Source organism: Mercenaria mercenaria, unplaced genomic scaffold, assembly GCF_021730395.1.
Source record: "Mercenaria mercenaria strain notata unplaced genomic scaffold, MADL_Memer_1 contig_800, whole genome shotgun sequence".
NCBI lineage: Eukaryota > Metazoa > Mollusca > Bivalvia > Venerida > Veneridae > Mercenaria > Mercenaria mercenaria.
In genome coordinates, this window is record NW_026463705.1 from 43,872 (window position 1) to 61,368 (window position 17,497).

General features: G+C 33.8%; 1 protein-coding gene across 1 annotated transcript; it reads left to right on the plus strand.

Moving 5' to 3' along the window:
- Positions 1-4,088: 4,088 nt before the first annotated feature.
- LOC128554844 (uncharacterized) lies at positions 4,089-5,582 on the plus strand. Its single transcript, XM_053536156.1, has one exon. It carries the CDS (start codon positions 4,089-4,091, stop codon positions 5,580-5,582), a length of 1,494 nt encoding a protein of 497 aa, XP_053392131.1.
- Positions 5,583-17,497: the final 11,915 nt, after the last annotated feature.

The window sequence follows — 17,497 nt, forward strand, 5'->3', positions numbered from 1 at the left end:
GTTCAATGACGTCATTTGGAAATGTTTTCCGTTGCACAAACAACATGGCGTCCGGAGATGCAAAGAATATCACAAAATGCACAGCTAGGCATAGTGGTAATGGGAGATTCTTAAAAGTGTCAACACGAAAGAAGGGTGAGAACATGACTAGTATCCGGAATAAATCATTGAAAAGTCCTTACAAGGAGTTGCCTGGCAGACGAATAATCGATATCCGTCACTTCAGTAATAAGTTCGACGAAGGATGCTACAATTGTGGAAGTGCGTTTCAGTTTAAAGACATCATAAAAGAACGTAAATATGGACTCTGTTCTGTCTTTGTATTCAAATGTAAAGTTTGTTCATCAGAAACTAAAGTAGCATCGTCAAGGCGACATAAAATGCCGGATACTACGAAACGACCATATGCAGTAAATGTAAAATCAGCTATTGGTGAGTATAATTAAAAAAAATATGTGTTTGCTTTAAATGTGTAAGAAAGTTACAATCCTTATGCTAGTTCTACGTAATACACTATAGAAGCAAGTAATCATTTTACAAAGTCCGCAAAAGTCACATTTTTCTATTTAATTTCAAGTACATAATAGATTCTACACGCGGTTAATGCACGAATGATTATTACAAATTAGTGCGAAAATTATACAATGAAATTGTTCTTGGTGTGACTTCATGGAGAACGGTCACCTAAAATGTGGCATACAGAATCGGTCGTATACTTAGATCTCTGTAAACGACAGCAACTTGCATTCCTGACATACGAACGTGTATGCTTATTGTTGAAGTCCATAAAAAAAACTACTTAAAAGACGGTGCCATCTTGTCTTCGCCACAAGTTGTCTTTACAAATTGTTTTGCAATGCCGATTTTATGAAGATTTTTTTCTCATTGAGTACTAAGAAAATTTTTATAACCTCGGACCTGGGCTGATATCTGTGATTTGTCATATTTCTCTTCCGTGTATAGGTATGATACACACGGGCATAGGTGCAACACACGTTAATGGCTTTCTAAACACCTTGGGTATTCCTGGAATTCATCACAAAACAATGAAAAAAGTAGAAAGACTAGCTGGGCCAGTTATAGAAAGAACAGCAAAAGATTCGTGTACCACAGCAAGTAAACTAGAGAAGGAGATTTTCCAGAAGCAGTGCAGCACTACAGATGCAGTCGATGAGCAAGAGGAACAAATCACTTTCGAAGAGGCCATGGATATTCTTGAAGCTGCAGATGGTATTTAGGCATTACGTATCTTTTAACAAATGCAGAATGTTAGTCATGGCTAGAGCTAGGCTTATCATCTCGGAAAAATAATTATGAGAATATCTCAGTAAAAAATCAGTCCGAAACAAAAATTCTATACAACATATATATCGTAGTCAGAAATAAAAAATCTCAGCTAATAAAACACCGGTGTTTCAATAATAAACTCGAAGACCTGTATATTTTATAACGGTTCTTACCAAATAATCGGTTGAAGACTGAATAGAATTTTAGATTTTACTTCACTACTATAGTCGAAAAATTGTCAGGCTTATATAGTGTTCTAACAGAATAATCACTTACACGGGAACGTAAAATTTGCATCTATATTGGGTCTGCATGTGTATTTATTTTTTACTTTAAGTTGCTTTAATACAATAATAATATTTTGAAAGCAAACATATTTCCATATGTATTTTTCTACATTATTTCTTTAATACTAATATCAACGAGTTTATACTTGTTTTTTTTTTCATGCAAAATAATCCAAGGGAGACAAGCAGATTTTTTATGTAGACGTAATTGTATTCTGTCGCTAACAGCACTTCTATGGCAGGTGATAACATGTTCAAAAAATACCCCGGTAATTAAGAGTAATGTCGGAAATGTCTAAAGCATATAAACCTTCTTTATGCTGTGTTTCATTACTTTGGATGTTTTTCTAAAAAATACAAACAATGTAATAGTTACACTGATTCTCGAATTTACATATATAATTAAACTATCATGCGAAATGTGTTTATACAATACATTTTTTCAGAGGAAGAATCTTCTGAAGACATGAGTACGCCAGCGATAATATGTGAGAAGGGAAATATGTCAACGGCAAAAAATCGGATCACAGGTATTTTCTTTTTAAATCAAAAACATTTCTCTGCTATAAGTGTTCGTGCGGATTATGAAAATATAATTTCTATTAATTATGAAACTGCAGTTACGGCAGAAACAAAAGTACAAACACCAACAGCGAGAATACAGGCACGTGCATGCTGATCAATACAAGATCGCAAATGTTACTGAAATTGCTGCGAGCAAATTTTTTTTATAGAAGAAGAAGAATATTTTATTAGACTCTAAAATTTACAGTTTCTGGTCTATAAGAATATTCATCATTATACACACATAAATATAGGTCAATCGCGTCGGACACTCCAGATAGACAGGAATAAAATAGGGTTATTATAACAGTAGCTCAATCTGGGATGCTGTATTCAGCTTGAATTGATTTTGCCAGATCGGATCTCACGAGGCGCGCAAGCGCCGTGTATGATCCGACCTCGCAAAATCAATTCAAGCTGAATACAGCATCCCAGATTGAGCTACTGTTATAATAACCCTTTTATTATGTACCTCTATCGTTTTGTGTTAATGAAAGTAGTCCGACAGATTCAATACGGAAGGTACAATACGGAATTTAAAAGGTACAATATGGATTTTTTTCTGCCTGTTCATATTTGTGAAATACAAGCCGATTTTTTACAGAATTTATATAGGTACAGTGCAACCTCTGTAGAGCAACACCCTTTGGGTGATACAAATATTGACTGTTATGTAGAGGTTGTTGTTTTGGAGAGGTAATTTTGATAGTATATTTCAGATTAGGGAAATTTTGATGATGTTATTATAGAGATGTTTTTCCTTAAGAGAGTACCGCTCTGGTGAGGTTGTACTGTATATAGTTAAAGGGTTTATCACTACGTTTTCTTAAGTGGCACTGCCATAATACTCTAACACTGTTATAACAGATGCCTCCCACCCCCTCTCTTTGAAATATATGCTGATACTACGTCTTATCAGGCCGACCTACATTTCAGAATGCATCCCTGCTTCTGCAGACAGCTTGGTGAATGTGACTGTTAGCCAAGATGCTGCATGGTCGAAACGCGGCCGCGGAATGAATAGCTTGTCAGGTAATTTCCCTTTTCATGAAGTATAATAGTTTTGGCAGACAAAAGATGAAGGGGTCCAACACTGTCAAATGAGAAAATTTACAAAAATGACAAACTGAAAAAGTCGTCCTTGTGCATGATTTATGTTTCGAGGGGTGATCATTTTTCATATCACCCTCTAATGAATGCTGTATTCCGTTTATTATATAAAAATATTAAAATAAATAATTAAAACATGAACACATCAGAAACTGTGTTTTAGATCAACAGGCGCTTTATATCAATAATATGTAAGAGTTACCAAATCTTCTGACTGATATTTTTGCCGATGAACGAATTGCTCACCGTTTACGCACATGTGGCATGTTTTATATCACCCTCACGCAACAATTACGTTAACAATCTGTGATAAAAATGTTCAAGGAAAAAGCAAGTAATATCTACTATGGCATTGTATCGTTGGGCATTTATATGAAATATAATAACATGATATATTTCAGGTTGGGGTCATGTCGTCGGAATTCGTTCCAAAAAATGTCTAAACTTTTCAACAAGGATCAAGAACTGTGCAACGTGCTCTTTTTATGAACGCACCGGACGTGAGAAACGGCAGCATGATTGTAGAAAGAACTGGTGCAAAAGCGCAAAAGCTATGGAGCCAGATATTGCAGTACAGCTACACAGAGAATCTAAGTCAAACGGCATAAGGTATTCGGCTGTCGTAGGTGACGAGGACTCAAGTTCTATACAGCATGTTCGAACATACGTGAATCCGGACTTAGTTAAGTATTCAGACATACATCACATAAAAAGGGGAATAAGAAGTAAGCTGGAAATTTTAAAAAAGTCACATAAAGCTTTGACGCCGCCTGTGCGTGATAGTTCATTAAAATTTTTTCCTATGCAGTAAAACAAAACGCCAACAAATCAGAATACGATATGAGAGCTGCTCTGCAGGCTATTCTACCACACATGTATGGTAACCACGGAAAATGCGGTACATGGTGCAAATTCATGGCCGGAGACGCTACCCATCATAGAAACATATCTTGTGATTTACATGATACTGATTTGAAATTGTCCTTAGAAAATCTTCTAGCACCGTATATAACCAATGCGCAGAAATTGATGACAACTGCATCTTCACAAACAAATGAAGCTCTAAATCATGTTGCTTGGAGCAAGACACCAAAAGTCCGAAATTACAGTCATAGTGAGAGTTTTGATTTTCGGGTGTCTGCTGCCGTTTTGCAGTTTAACGACGGCCTGTCGTACCTTAATGATGTTACTAAAAATTGCAACCTTTCTCCAAATAAAGAGACAGAAAAGCATATAGTTGTCCAAGACAGAATAAGAGACAAACAGAAAATGTACAAACAAAATCGAGAAGCGAAACGCCGGAGGTTTGAATTAAAAAAGCAAAGATTATTAAAATCAGCTGTGTCCGAAATTAAAGAAGGCGTCTCGTACCAGTCATGCTGTGCTTTTGATGAACTTGAAGTTTTGGATACGACTCCGCTTCCCGAGCCTGCGGTGAAGTATGAACAATGTCATCCTGAATGCCCTATTGTATATTACGATTTGGAAACGTCGAATGTAGGCGATCATGCAGAAATTGTCCAGCTTTCGGCAGTCTGCGGCGATTCGCACTTCACTAAGTTCGTTCTACCTAAAGGCGATATACATGTAAAAGCAACTGCTGTTAACGGTCTTGAGGTCCGCATAGTGAAAGGAAAGAAGTACCTCTTTCAACATAACCAGGAAGTTGAATCCTGTGATGTATCAATGGCATTGTCCGAATTTTTAGCATGGCTGAATTCCTTAAGTGAAGGGAAAGTTATTTTAGCGGCCCACAACGGAAAGGTTTTCGATATGAAATTCCTATTGAAGTATGTCACAGAAACAAATTGCTTTAATCTCTTCTGTGAAAATGTCTATGGATTTATTGACACACTACCTCTCCTTAGAAAACAGAAACCAAGGATGAAGTCATACAAACTAACTAATCTGTATGAACAGACATTTGGTGTTACATTCGAAGCTCACGACGCATTACATGATGCAAAAGCTTTACAGGATATTATCAAAGACCGGAGCATAGCGTTCAAAGAAATGGAAAGCTATATTTTGACTGCAACTGAAGCAGTAAACTACTTGTTGAATAGGCGCCGGTCACGTGCTTGTGCTGCTGAAATGGAGAACAAATTATGTAAAAATGAAAAAGTTATAACATGTTCTATGGCAAAAAAGATCTCTGAAAGTGGACTTTCTTACGACCATTTAAACACGGCATACTTACGTGATCCCGAAAATGGAATAAAATTGTTGCTTTCAGAAAAAGTCAACGGGAAACCGAGAGTTACAAACAGAACGGCCATAATCAAGTCTATAAAATCACACTTTGACACTGTCCATTCACAGCTACTTAGCTAGACAAGTTGAGTTGATTATAGCATTTTTTGTCCACTTGACGCAAAAAGATACAAAACACTTTGGACAGCTCTTAATACCTTTTCTAGTTATATATTATACATTATATATTAATGTACTTAGATGTTACGTATTAATATACCTTTCATCTTTGTATCCACATTATAAGTGCCTTGCCATAGAACGAAATGTTTGTTGTTGTTTTGTATAAAGGTCTCTGAGGACCAGTAAAACACTAAATGGTGCACCTGATAAGCTAAATACAATGACCGAATTATGATGTCTCGAACGTATTTGCAGACGTCGAATTACGGTACAAAGTTTACGCATTTAGGGTGGGGAAATAAAATCACATGTACCGAAAAACTTGAGTCGGTGACCCCCCAATTTTATTTGTCTCTTGGACTCTGTATACATTTTGAAAACCGTTTATTGAAAAAAATCAAAAATTTAATTCAGGGAATTTTTAATATGTCGCTTTAAATCCGAAAAATGCAGCGAAACTGAACGTCCATTTTTAGACAAAAACGACGATTTTCTTTCCATTTTTCAAATATTTGTAGACGCAAAAGAAATGATTTTTACATCAGCATTAAGGAAAAATTAATTCTCGTCGAATAATGTATAATTTAAGAAAATTTGTTTGCTGGTGTCGTCACAGTACCCGTAACAGTGTTGCCAAGGATACGCGACGACGTCATTTTACGCATGGGGGTGGGGGAAATAAAATCACATGTACCGAAAAAACTAAGTCGGTGACCCCCCAGTTTTATTTGTCTGTTGGACTCGGTATACATTTTAAACACCGTTTATTGAAAAAAATCAAAAATTTAATTCAGGGATTTTGTAATATGCTGATTTAAAGCCGAAAAATGCTGCGAAACTGAACGTCAATTTTTAGTCAAAAACGGCGATTTTCTTTCCATTTTTCAAATATTTGTCGGTGTAAAACAATGGTTTTTACATCACCATAAAGGAAAAATTAATTCCCGTCGAATAATGTATAATTTAAGAAAATTTGTTGGCTGGTGCCGTTGCAGTAGTCGTAACAGTTGCCAAGGATACGCGGCAACGTCAGTTTCAAAAACGGGCTTTGGTGGTCAACTTTGACGTCTCGTGTACAAAAACTGGTTGGCTCTATTGGTATAAAATAAACTGCATCTTGTTTGAAATATGGTCAACTTTACACATGCAAAATTTCAAGGCGCTACTCAAAAGTTCGCAAAGTGTCGCGTTCTACCTTAAGGGGTTTAGGTGATATGGAGCGGACACGAAAGCCTTACGGACGGATACACAGAAGGACGGACGGAAGGACGGACGAAGACCATTCCTTTAACCCCCACTACTCTTGGCGGGGGATTAAAAACAAAAATATTAAGGTAATGACAAACACAATAGTTTGAATATGTACACAAAAGGCAGTTTACGCCGAGTACAATATGTAATTTGAGTGTGGTATTCACACTACGCGTCAGTTCAAAAACTGTATTTAGGGAAACACTCCTGTTACAGACCACATCGATCTTTTGTTAAAATTATTTTCCAAATTTGTGACTCGATCAATCATTACAATTGGCCCGGCTTAAGCATAGCTCTAAAATGTATCTGTTTTATATACTCGATGTAGAAAAACCGTTTAAACGTAATACCTAATAAGTATTTGCTTCAAGACACCATCTGTGGCGTCATTAATCATTCTATCCGTATACATAAGTTCTGTAATGAATTACTTTTAGATAACTTGAGCTATTTCGTTTTAATACGCCTTTATGTTGATAATTTTCAGCATTACGAACATCATTGCCATTCCTAGAAAAAATTGAATTTTATATCGGCGGTAAACAGAGTTATACAAAGAAAAAAATCTTATTTGGAGATAACACTTTGTTTATGGTTTAATTAAAACCAGTGAAAGGTTCTCGTGTACAAAACACAATTTATAAGATCTTATGGAAGCATATAATGCAACCAAAGAAAAAAAATGTCAGACTGGTTTTGGTCGAGTGTGTTCTAGAGGTAATCAAAAGGTCAACGTTCACTAATACCACCTTAAGGACTTTGAATGATCTAAAATTAAGACTTTTTTCATACTCTGTGAGCTTGAAGAACATTAGTTTCAAAGACAAACAAGAGAAAAAAGCACAGGTCACCGAACTCGTTTTAATTTTTTTAGGGCATTTTCTTCACCCACTGTTTAAGCATTTCTGAAATGTTGTAAAATTGAAAAAATGTTGGTACTTTATAAAACATATAATATCCCACTTAATGTTATAAGGGTTTCAGGTCTTACAGGTTAATATAACTAAATGGTGATGTCAGTATTATATAAGCATAAATGTCACTAAGAAATCTGTTCCATTTTTACATGTTGACATAATTACCCCATCCACTTTATTTTCAATGGAAAAACGTATTTAGATCTACAAAAAAATCTGACGTCAAGATTTTCAAAATATTTTGAAGCATTAATTACACACAAAAATGCTTCAAAATGGAAAGAAAAAAGTATGTAAGAGATTTATAAAGAAAAAACTGTTAAAAACTGGTGAATTTTGATATTTTTGTTTTTTTTTGTTTTAATTTATATTTTCTAGATAACATAAAGTGCTATCTTGAAAACTTTTATTTCGTTTATAGCTTATCATTACATTTATCAGTCAGGAAAATATCAAAACCAAACCTGATCTTCTTTAATAAATATTTGAAGCTACCTACCACTACCTCATTGCATGAAAACAGTGGTATTATTTGAATGATTTTTTTTCTGGTGTTTATGCATGTGTTAGCCCTGCCAAATAAAGCACACATAGAATAAAGGTCCGAAGCGGTTTTTTGTTAAATGTATGTGTTATGTGTGCATACCTGAAAAAATCTAATCTTTTTAATTCCAAATAATCTTGCTTCTGCAAAATAAATCGCATTCATTATATGGTTTTCGTCTCCGCTCCAAACATTTCGAAAACAACTTTTTTTTCCATATCTTCAAATCGGATAGGAAATGATTTAAGAAGAAAATGAATAATCAAACTTATTTGTTTCATTCAGAAATAAAAAAAAGCTATCGCTGATTTTCGAATATTACAGTTATCGGTTTTGGCATTGATGCGAAAGCAGCACTGATGACAGTAAGGAAATAATCCAAACAAAAGTAAGAAAAAATCAAAGAAGTCTTCTCCTTTTCACTAATAAATCTTGTTTACTTTTCCACACATAACAACCATCGTTAAACATTAATAAAATGTCATTGGCATTGATTCATAAAGTCATACATTATCCAGTGCGTCACATATTTAAAAAGAAATGGATTCATTCATCAAAATAAATAAACAACTTCCACCGTGTATATCCAGTAACACCAGCATGCAGTTAAACGTTAAAAAATCTGCTCAACAAGTTTATATTGAAAACTGAGCAGTACTGAGTTCTAATTGGATGTCATCATGTGTCCATGCTTCGCTTGGTATACACAGAACCCTTAGATAGACGTTTTTTTTTAAATGTAAATACAAGAACTTCTTCTATCTATCTATCTATCTATCTACCTACCTACCTACCTACCTACCTACCTATCTACTATCGATCTATCTATCTATCTATCTATCTATCTATCAAATCAGCTCTAAAAAATCGTGTTATGCTAAGAATATACATGTCAACCTTATTTATACATCCATGTATGCCTACTACACACATACATCATAATGATAGTTTATCAGATAACTATGTATGTTATTACAGGAGGGATTATTTAATAGGGTAACGGGTTTAAGCCGCTTTCATAATTTGGTTTATGCAACATTGAGCGTATACATAAGATAGACGATCAAACAACTTTTACCAGAGAAATGAGTCACCTGTTTCAACGAAGAGGCAGCAATAAAGGATTTACTAAAATGTTCTATTTTATAACTTACTATTTTCATAATGTGTTCCTGTGGGAAATGTCCAAATGCATGAGTGTTTACTCGCAGATATAAAATTCGAACTGATGTTAATCAAATTTTATTGCATGAATACCGTCGAAATAAAGATATTTTACTGTTCCAGAAATATGTCCAATTTAGAAACTGGTTACGTATTTATTTGTTATCAGACGATCAAAAATGTAAATTTCATAACATGGAATTATTTATTCCTTTACCGCTTTTATGCATTATTGAGATTTGTAATCAAAGTAAAAGCTATATATTTATTCATGCTAAAGTTGTATGCATTTCTGACATTTGTAATCAAATATAAAATTTATATTAATTAAAAAGCTAAATTGTCAAAGAATTACGAAGAGCAGAACAATTTACATAATTCAAAAACAAAGTGTAAAACAGAAATAAAACAACAAATATCTCTTGACATATAACAAAAATAAAGTAAACTGATCATAGATGCTTGATGGCAAAACAATACTGCAGTGATACAATTCAAAAATTGTCTGTCTAGGATAATAAACGCGAAGTAGTGGAGAGAATATCTGGACAATATATAGATATTGCAAGTTGAAATTTAATGTGTGAAGAGCCGATCAGGAATACTTGTATTTAATATGAGAATTCAATAGGAAGAGGTCCGAGATTTTTAACAATAAATATTTTTCATCGATCGCCTGATGTATGATGAAACAATGAAAAAACAAATCGTCACATAAATGCATTAAATGCTAGCTAATATATAACGTCATGATACTGCATTGTCCATTGATTTGACCGCAGGCTTGGCGCTTGGCAGAATCGTTGCTTTTTATTTTGTAGTCGATTGTACTTTTGCAATGTCTCATTTAATGCATTTCTGAAAATGCATGAAAAGAGGTTTATATAAATATGGTAAATTAATACTTCTACTACTACCATTACTGTACTACTTTTCACAGTTAGATAAAAACACTAGTTTTTCGGCACTAGATTAACATTCCTTTTTAGAAACATTCAAAAATAGTTTGCGGAAAATAGTTACCTTTTTACATAAGAATATCTACGACGAAAGAAATTCTTTTCGATTTTATCAAACAGAAGATGAAAACAAAAACGACGTCCGTGCTATGAGTTTTGTAGCGAATTAATTTATTGGAATATTAACTAAATAGGATCTACTTTTATGCGATATAGTGTTTCCATTTTTATTTTCTAACACATCTTGTAATAAAAAGTTTGGACCATAAAGTTAACATTTGCTACAGATATGGTAACCGAGTATAAAACATAGCAGCATGAAGCATGTAATGAAGTGTTTGAAATAAAGATATTATAAAAAAATTGCTTACAGCCTTATAACAGTTAAATTCAATGAGCAATCCATATAGAGCATCGTCAAACTATAGAAAGCATTTGCCTGAAAGGAAACTTAGGAATTAAATGTTCTATTTTTTTTTTCGGTTTTTTTTTCAAGCGCCGAGTTCATAGATTTTGTGAAAAACTAAATTTTTATGAAGTACTTTCTGTTAACACTTGTAAAGTTTTGTAGACAAATTTAGTATCATCATATAGAACATATATATGCACATACATGTTTGCAAATGCTATATAGAAAGGGTATATTTTTATGTTTTTTTTTTTCAATGTGTCAGACATACATCTATTGGCAAAAAGCAGTTATATGAGAAAACAGGAAATGTAGAAATTGTATAATGATAATATGTAGCAGGAACAAGTACATTTTAAATGCTCGTTTAGAGTGATATATTAATCATGTTAATAGAATTCGGATACAGTTATTAAAATGTCGAAATATACAAGTAACTTTTTCAATAATGTCCTCCTTCCAAAGATGTTATGGAAAGACATTTCAGTACAATTTCTTTCTTACAAAAACTAGATAACTATTATTTTCAAAACAACTAAAATCTAGTTTGATATCTATCTCTAGAGCATTAAACGATGTATCTCTGTCTCTATATCTATGTCTCGTCGATACGCATTTTCCATTTCAATGTCTTGTTATATCAACTTTGAGAAATTCTGAGTACCTTTGACGAATTCTACAGAATCTTTTAAAAGTCAAAATGTAACTTACCAAATCGATAAAAATGACATAGACAATTTCAGGAAAAAGCAAACAGACACCCATTATCAAATTTTGTGGCTGTTCAACTGTGTATGGTCTATACCATTACCGAGAATATAACTCGTCAGAAAATTGATGGACTTTTCCGGCTCCAAAGGCTCCAAAGGCTGTTGAATTAGTCTGAATATATTTGTAATAAATGAATTCTCTTTAGAAGGAGTCCACTGATGGAAAGCAAGCAATTTAAAGTACAATAAAACAAATTTCTTTTAATAGAAACATTTAAATAATAATAAGGCATAGCATATTTTAGTGTATAATGACATTAACAATGTTTCCTTATAATGTAGGTAATTGGTAGCAGGTTAAATGATAGACACTGTAACAGTGATCATTCATTTAAATGAAAATCAAGAAATGCAGTGGTGAAATTGACATTTTCTGAATTGAAAATTATCAACACATTTACGATTCGTTTTTAAAACCAACAGACTTTAAATATGTTGAAAATAAGATAATGACGGACACAAGAAAATCAAAGATAGCAATTTTAGGACTATTATTACCTGTACTTCAAGTAACACAGATTACTATTTTTCCATTTCATTGATATGATAACATGGATAGGATTAAGATTGATAAACGGTGTTCACTCATCAATTTTCATCAAGAAGGTTGTTTTCTTGAGTAGACAGAGGGGTATGGAAAGTCTCTAATAAAAAAACTGAATTCTTATTCTGATTGAACAAGAAATAAAATCTGTAAAAAGATCCTCTGGAAGCATAGAATGCAACCAAGCTAAACAATAGCAGACTGGGTTTAATTGCATCTGTTCATGAGAGGTAATGGAAAGTGCAACATCTCCCATGACCCCCCCACTTCCCCACCTATCCACCCATCGCCGGCTTAAGCGGAATTCTATTACATAGGTATTGAATTGACTCCATGACCCCAAGGACCAGAAAATATATCAACATTGAATCAAGGTACGGGGAGACTTTTTACTTTTTAAGTAGCATTTACATGAAGAAACACTGCTTGCTCATCTAAGAATAGGCAAAACAGAAAATACATGAAGGTATAGTGCGCATAACATTTTTATGACCAGTTACGGGAGAAATCAACAAACATAAAATGTGGTTAATGGTTATGAAGTGACCTTGTTTATTTTTACATCAGAAAAGTAGAACAAGAGTACCAGGCTGTCACAAAATACGCCCGTCTAAATACAATGTATTCAGTTACGTATCATAAAGGTAATAATGTTGATGTTGTATACCTTGTTAACCCCACAAAAGAGCAAGAAGGAATCAAGGTATTTGTGAGATTTCATGTTGAATGAAAATGACAATCGGATCAAAACTGTTTGAATGGACAAGGCTAATTTCGCAGATTTTGAGTAATTCAAGAGTGCCTGGGGTCGATTTGGGTGGCTATCGAACCTAGCCGAGAAATTATGCCCACAAACATTGTCAGCAAGTTTGGTGAAGATCGGATGAAAACTGTTCGACTGGGAGAGCAGACAAGGCTAAAATCGCAGTTTTTCGAGTAATTCAAAGATACGAGTTATAATACCCAGGTGTGTGCCTACGCCTTTAGTATCTTGAACAATGAAATGGGTCCAATCGCTAAGGTGACTATGTCTTAGACTAGCTGACAAACGATGTAGAATGTCCTTTGTTAAAAACGTATAGCTGGTGAGACCAAACATCTCGTATATAACGTTTTTCTTTTTCTACCTTGCCTAAATGATTCGTGTACCAATGATTCGTAAAATGATTTCAATTAGGAGCTAAATAATTTCAGGGATCAGGCAAATCACTAAATGTTTCAAACTAACAATCTTCAATTAATGATAATCAGCTCAAACTCCTATAGGCTGGAGATACTATACTTGACTGGTCTTTTTCAAACAATGTCTTTGAATCAACAACGTACGTACGAGTCCTATCGCATAGATGCTTAGCCTATGTCCTCTTAATTGAAGCTGCAACCCTGGCTCCTGGATGCTCAGCGCCTATATTCTTTTACATTTACATATTGCATTCAACTATAAAATAAGTATAACTCCAATGTCCAACTCCAACGCTTAACTTCATCTATATGCTGGAACACTTCAACTATCTCAGTAGATTATTAAACTCCATGTCTCTGCCTCAGCTTTCCGATGTACAGCGCCTATAGCATTCAACTGCCGTTAAGGAAAACATCCTATGCGCTGGCCCTATAGCTCAAAACATTGTTTAAATTCTGCAACCCTCCTTTAGTCTATGGACGTCAAACGTCTTCTTTTTAATAATTTATCCGAACTGACAGCGTAGTTGCAATAACCTTCTCATCAAGGTACTGGGATAAATTATTAGTTGAATCCTCGATGCGATGTGTCTACATCAATCGCTGGATACAGAATTAATTCTCTGTCATCTATCTATATATTAATACAATAGCAGAAATGAGCTTTGATTGGTGCTATGTATAGAACTTGTTTCTGATTGGTTAAAATTCGAACATAGTATTTTACACTACCAAATATTTGGTTCCTTTTACTATTGTATATAACATAATGTGTGATGCTGGGATCCAGTTATCACTGTAATTAACCCAAATCGTCCATAAATAACCAAATCCTATTATTTACAGAAATTCAACTATAATTAAAGCAATGATACAATGAAAAAGGTGTCAAGCACCATCTGTGCTTATTTGTTACATTAGTAATATATATGATATATAAATTATTCTGACAGTAGACTCATGAGCTTATTAAAAGAAAAGATAGCACATTCTCCTATAATTATAGGTTATTAGATTCGTATCGAGAAATATGCACGAGTTCTGCAGCTGAAATATTACGCGACTTTAAAGAGGAGCGCAATATTATTCCGCGAAAGAACGAGTGCTTTCTTTATGCAACTCTAATAATCTTTTTATTACATACGCATCTACACTTAAAATTATTGTTTAAATGATAAAAAAATGTTATTACGCCTGAGCGAAACTGAAAATGTCGTCGTTAAAGATCTTTTAAACGTGACGATATACATGAAACTGGCGTCACAAACGACGTCACGCACCCGATATAAAATCTGAACGTCAATATGGAAAAATGAAACTTAACGGATTTATTTATGTAATAATCTACAATATCCAATGCTCTGTTGAACCATCAATCGTTCCTGGATAAATGCTATGTTTTTACTAGATAAAGAATACTTGAGCTGACCATTCGTTGTGCTTTTACGTGCAATTGTATACACCGTTTATATCAATAATTTGTGTCAAGTGGCATGCTACTGCGATTATGTACTAATTTTCATGTTTCCACGGGCCCATGTCTTATTGAATTTGAAATAAAACCTTCTTCCTTTCCTTCGTCTTCTTGAGAGGTCACCACTTTCCAATATGATATTCCGTCGAACCTAATTATTTTAGTTTAGATATATTCAAGGATGTTATATTAATTTCTTCCAGAAAATGAGGTGAGAGCAAGACTTACGATCTACCTCATAACAATGACAAAATACTCATAATCCTTTGATCTTTTTTCTGCAATTATCAATATATTTGTTTAGTTTTTGTTACTGAATAACAACTTATATGCTCAATTTTCTGTCCGATGGTGAAATTATTTAAAAACAGGAAGAATGCACGTTTCGTATTTGATCGTTGCAGCCACCAGTGTCAACACAGACAGAAAATGATAATCTCGCTTATAATCTGAACGGACATTTAAATTAAAATGGCAAAGACAAAATGCAATTTTCATTTTTAACCTTATTTAGTGCTGAAATTTCAACTATACCATCAGCAATAATTATGAGCATTATGATTTTCTAGATATGATTATTACCTGCTAAATTATTTTTTGACAAAAGCAGATCAGAATTCACACAGTGATACGTCTGAGCTATACAGCAATACATGGTCAGTAAGATAACAATATATATTTTATTATACGCAAACATTATACAAGCTTACAACTTGTGTAACTGTATCATACTATATCAGGAATATAATGCTATCACACCAACATGTAGCATTTTAAGTATGACACAATGTTCCATACTTTATCCAGATTCAAATGCTATCAAACTAGCATCTTTCGTATTTAGGTGATACTAATGACCTTAACTGGACTAGTAGCGTGCAGCTTTGTAATTTACTAATATACGCATATATTATTTCGAATTGAACATAAAAGGTGAACGAATAGTATTCGTCGGATCTGGCACCCTCCCACATTAACCTTGTTTCCCGTTGTTTTTTTTTTTTTTTTTTAAAAATCCAGTCTATTACGGCCCAGATATGTAGTAGACGCTGCTGTATCCCAGTGTCTTGCAGATATACCCTAAAATAATGACGAGTGCGCCTTCTAGAAGTTGATTTAACGACCAGATTTTGCATAATACTTTCAGGGTAAGAAATTAAATTAGTAAATACCTAGTTTAGAAAGTAAGCTTTAGTAAGTCTGAAGCCACCAAAAAGGGAAAACATATTACTGCCTTTAGATCTATAGTGTCACTAATAGTCATTAATTTCAACTTAAGTTTTCTATAAAAGTTTAGTCACAGTGCATTTTTGTATTTGTTTTCTGTCATGAACTTGATGTCACTACACTACATATATTTCCAAAATCAACATGAGACTTTACCCTGCTAAATTTGTAAAATGGACTTGTCCATCATTCAATTTTGATAGTACCACTGATTATTTAAATTTTACTGACTGAATAGCGAACAGTGCAGACATGATTTTGGTCTGCACTGGTCGCAAAGGCAAAACCACTTGCAGCCAGCAGGCTAAAGGTTAAGCTTTACATAAAATGTTGATGTAAAAAAGCAATCTCCGTTGCACTGCAGACACAAACAAAACGGTAGATTGTTATCCTTAACAATGAACTACATCTAATTTCTTGGTCATTCTGTTTGAAACAAACAATTTATCTTCTTGATATATTCTATTTCTCATTTGATTGTTTTGTCAATCCTGAAGAAAAGCTAATAATCAGTTGCTGGTAGCTGCTGCAGCATTTATCATCCTTAAAACAACACACAATAACTCTGTTGTCAAATTGTCTGGTTGGAACGTAAATAGCCGGTTCAACAATTGACTGTAAAATGCATCTTTGTTTCTTTGTATTGGTTTTAGCAGCATTCATTCAACAGCATTTCAGTCAAGTAACGACATGCAGTTAACCTTACCAGTGTTCCTGGATTCTGTACCAGTACAAACCTATTCGCCGCAAGTAACTGCCAACTTCTCCACATCGGAGGTAAAGGGAAAAGATACGTTCAAAAACAATTACTTCACATGAAACATTAAGTAATGAAAGGGGAATGATATATTGTTTCTGACCAATCAATTGTTTAAAGATCTTCTTATTAATAATTCTATATAGAAAACATCGAATAAAACGAAAATGCATTAAAAATGGAAAAGGGTTAAAAGGTTTCTAGAAATTATATATTTTCTATTCGAGGTATTTTCAAAGATATTGAGATTGTAAAATATTTAGATAGTATTAAGTAGAATGAAAGTGTTACTTCACTGAGGTAATATTGCACTGGCAAGCTGCCTGCTGCTCACACAGTTGTCCACAAATATACAAAAGACATTTTGCGTCGAGTATGATATGTCTAGTCAGTGCGGTATTTATATTACGTTTCATTATCTTGGACAAATAAATATGGCTTTTACTAGGTATGCAATCTTGTTACAGAACACACCAATCTTTTTTTGTGACCCGATCAATCATTTTAAATGGTCCAGATTGAACATTACTTTAGAAATACATCTGGTATATGCTGGATAATGATAAACAATTCAAAAGTTTCATTTCAAATATCAAAACAATTTGATAACGTAATACAGATAATTGTCTGCTTCAAAACTCTGTCTATGAAGTCATTAAGCATTGTATCAAT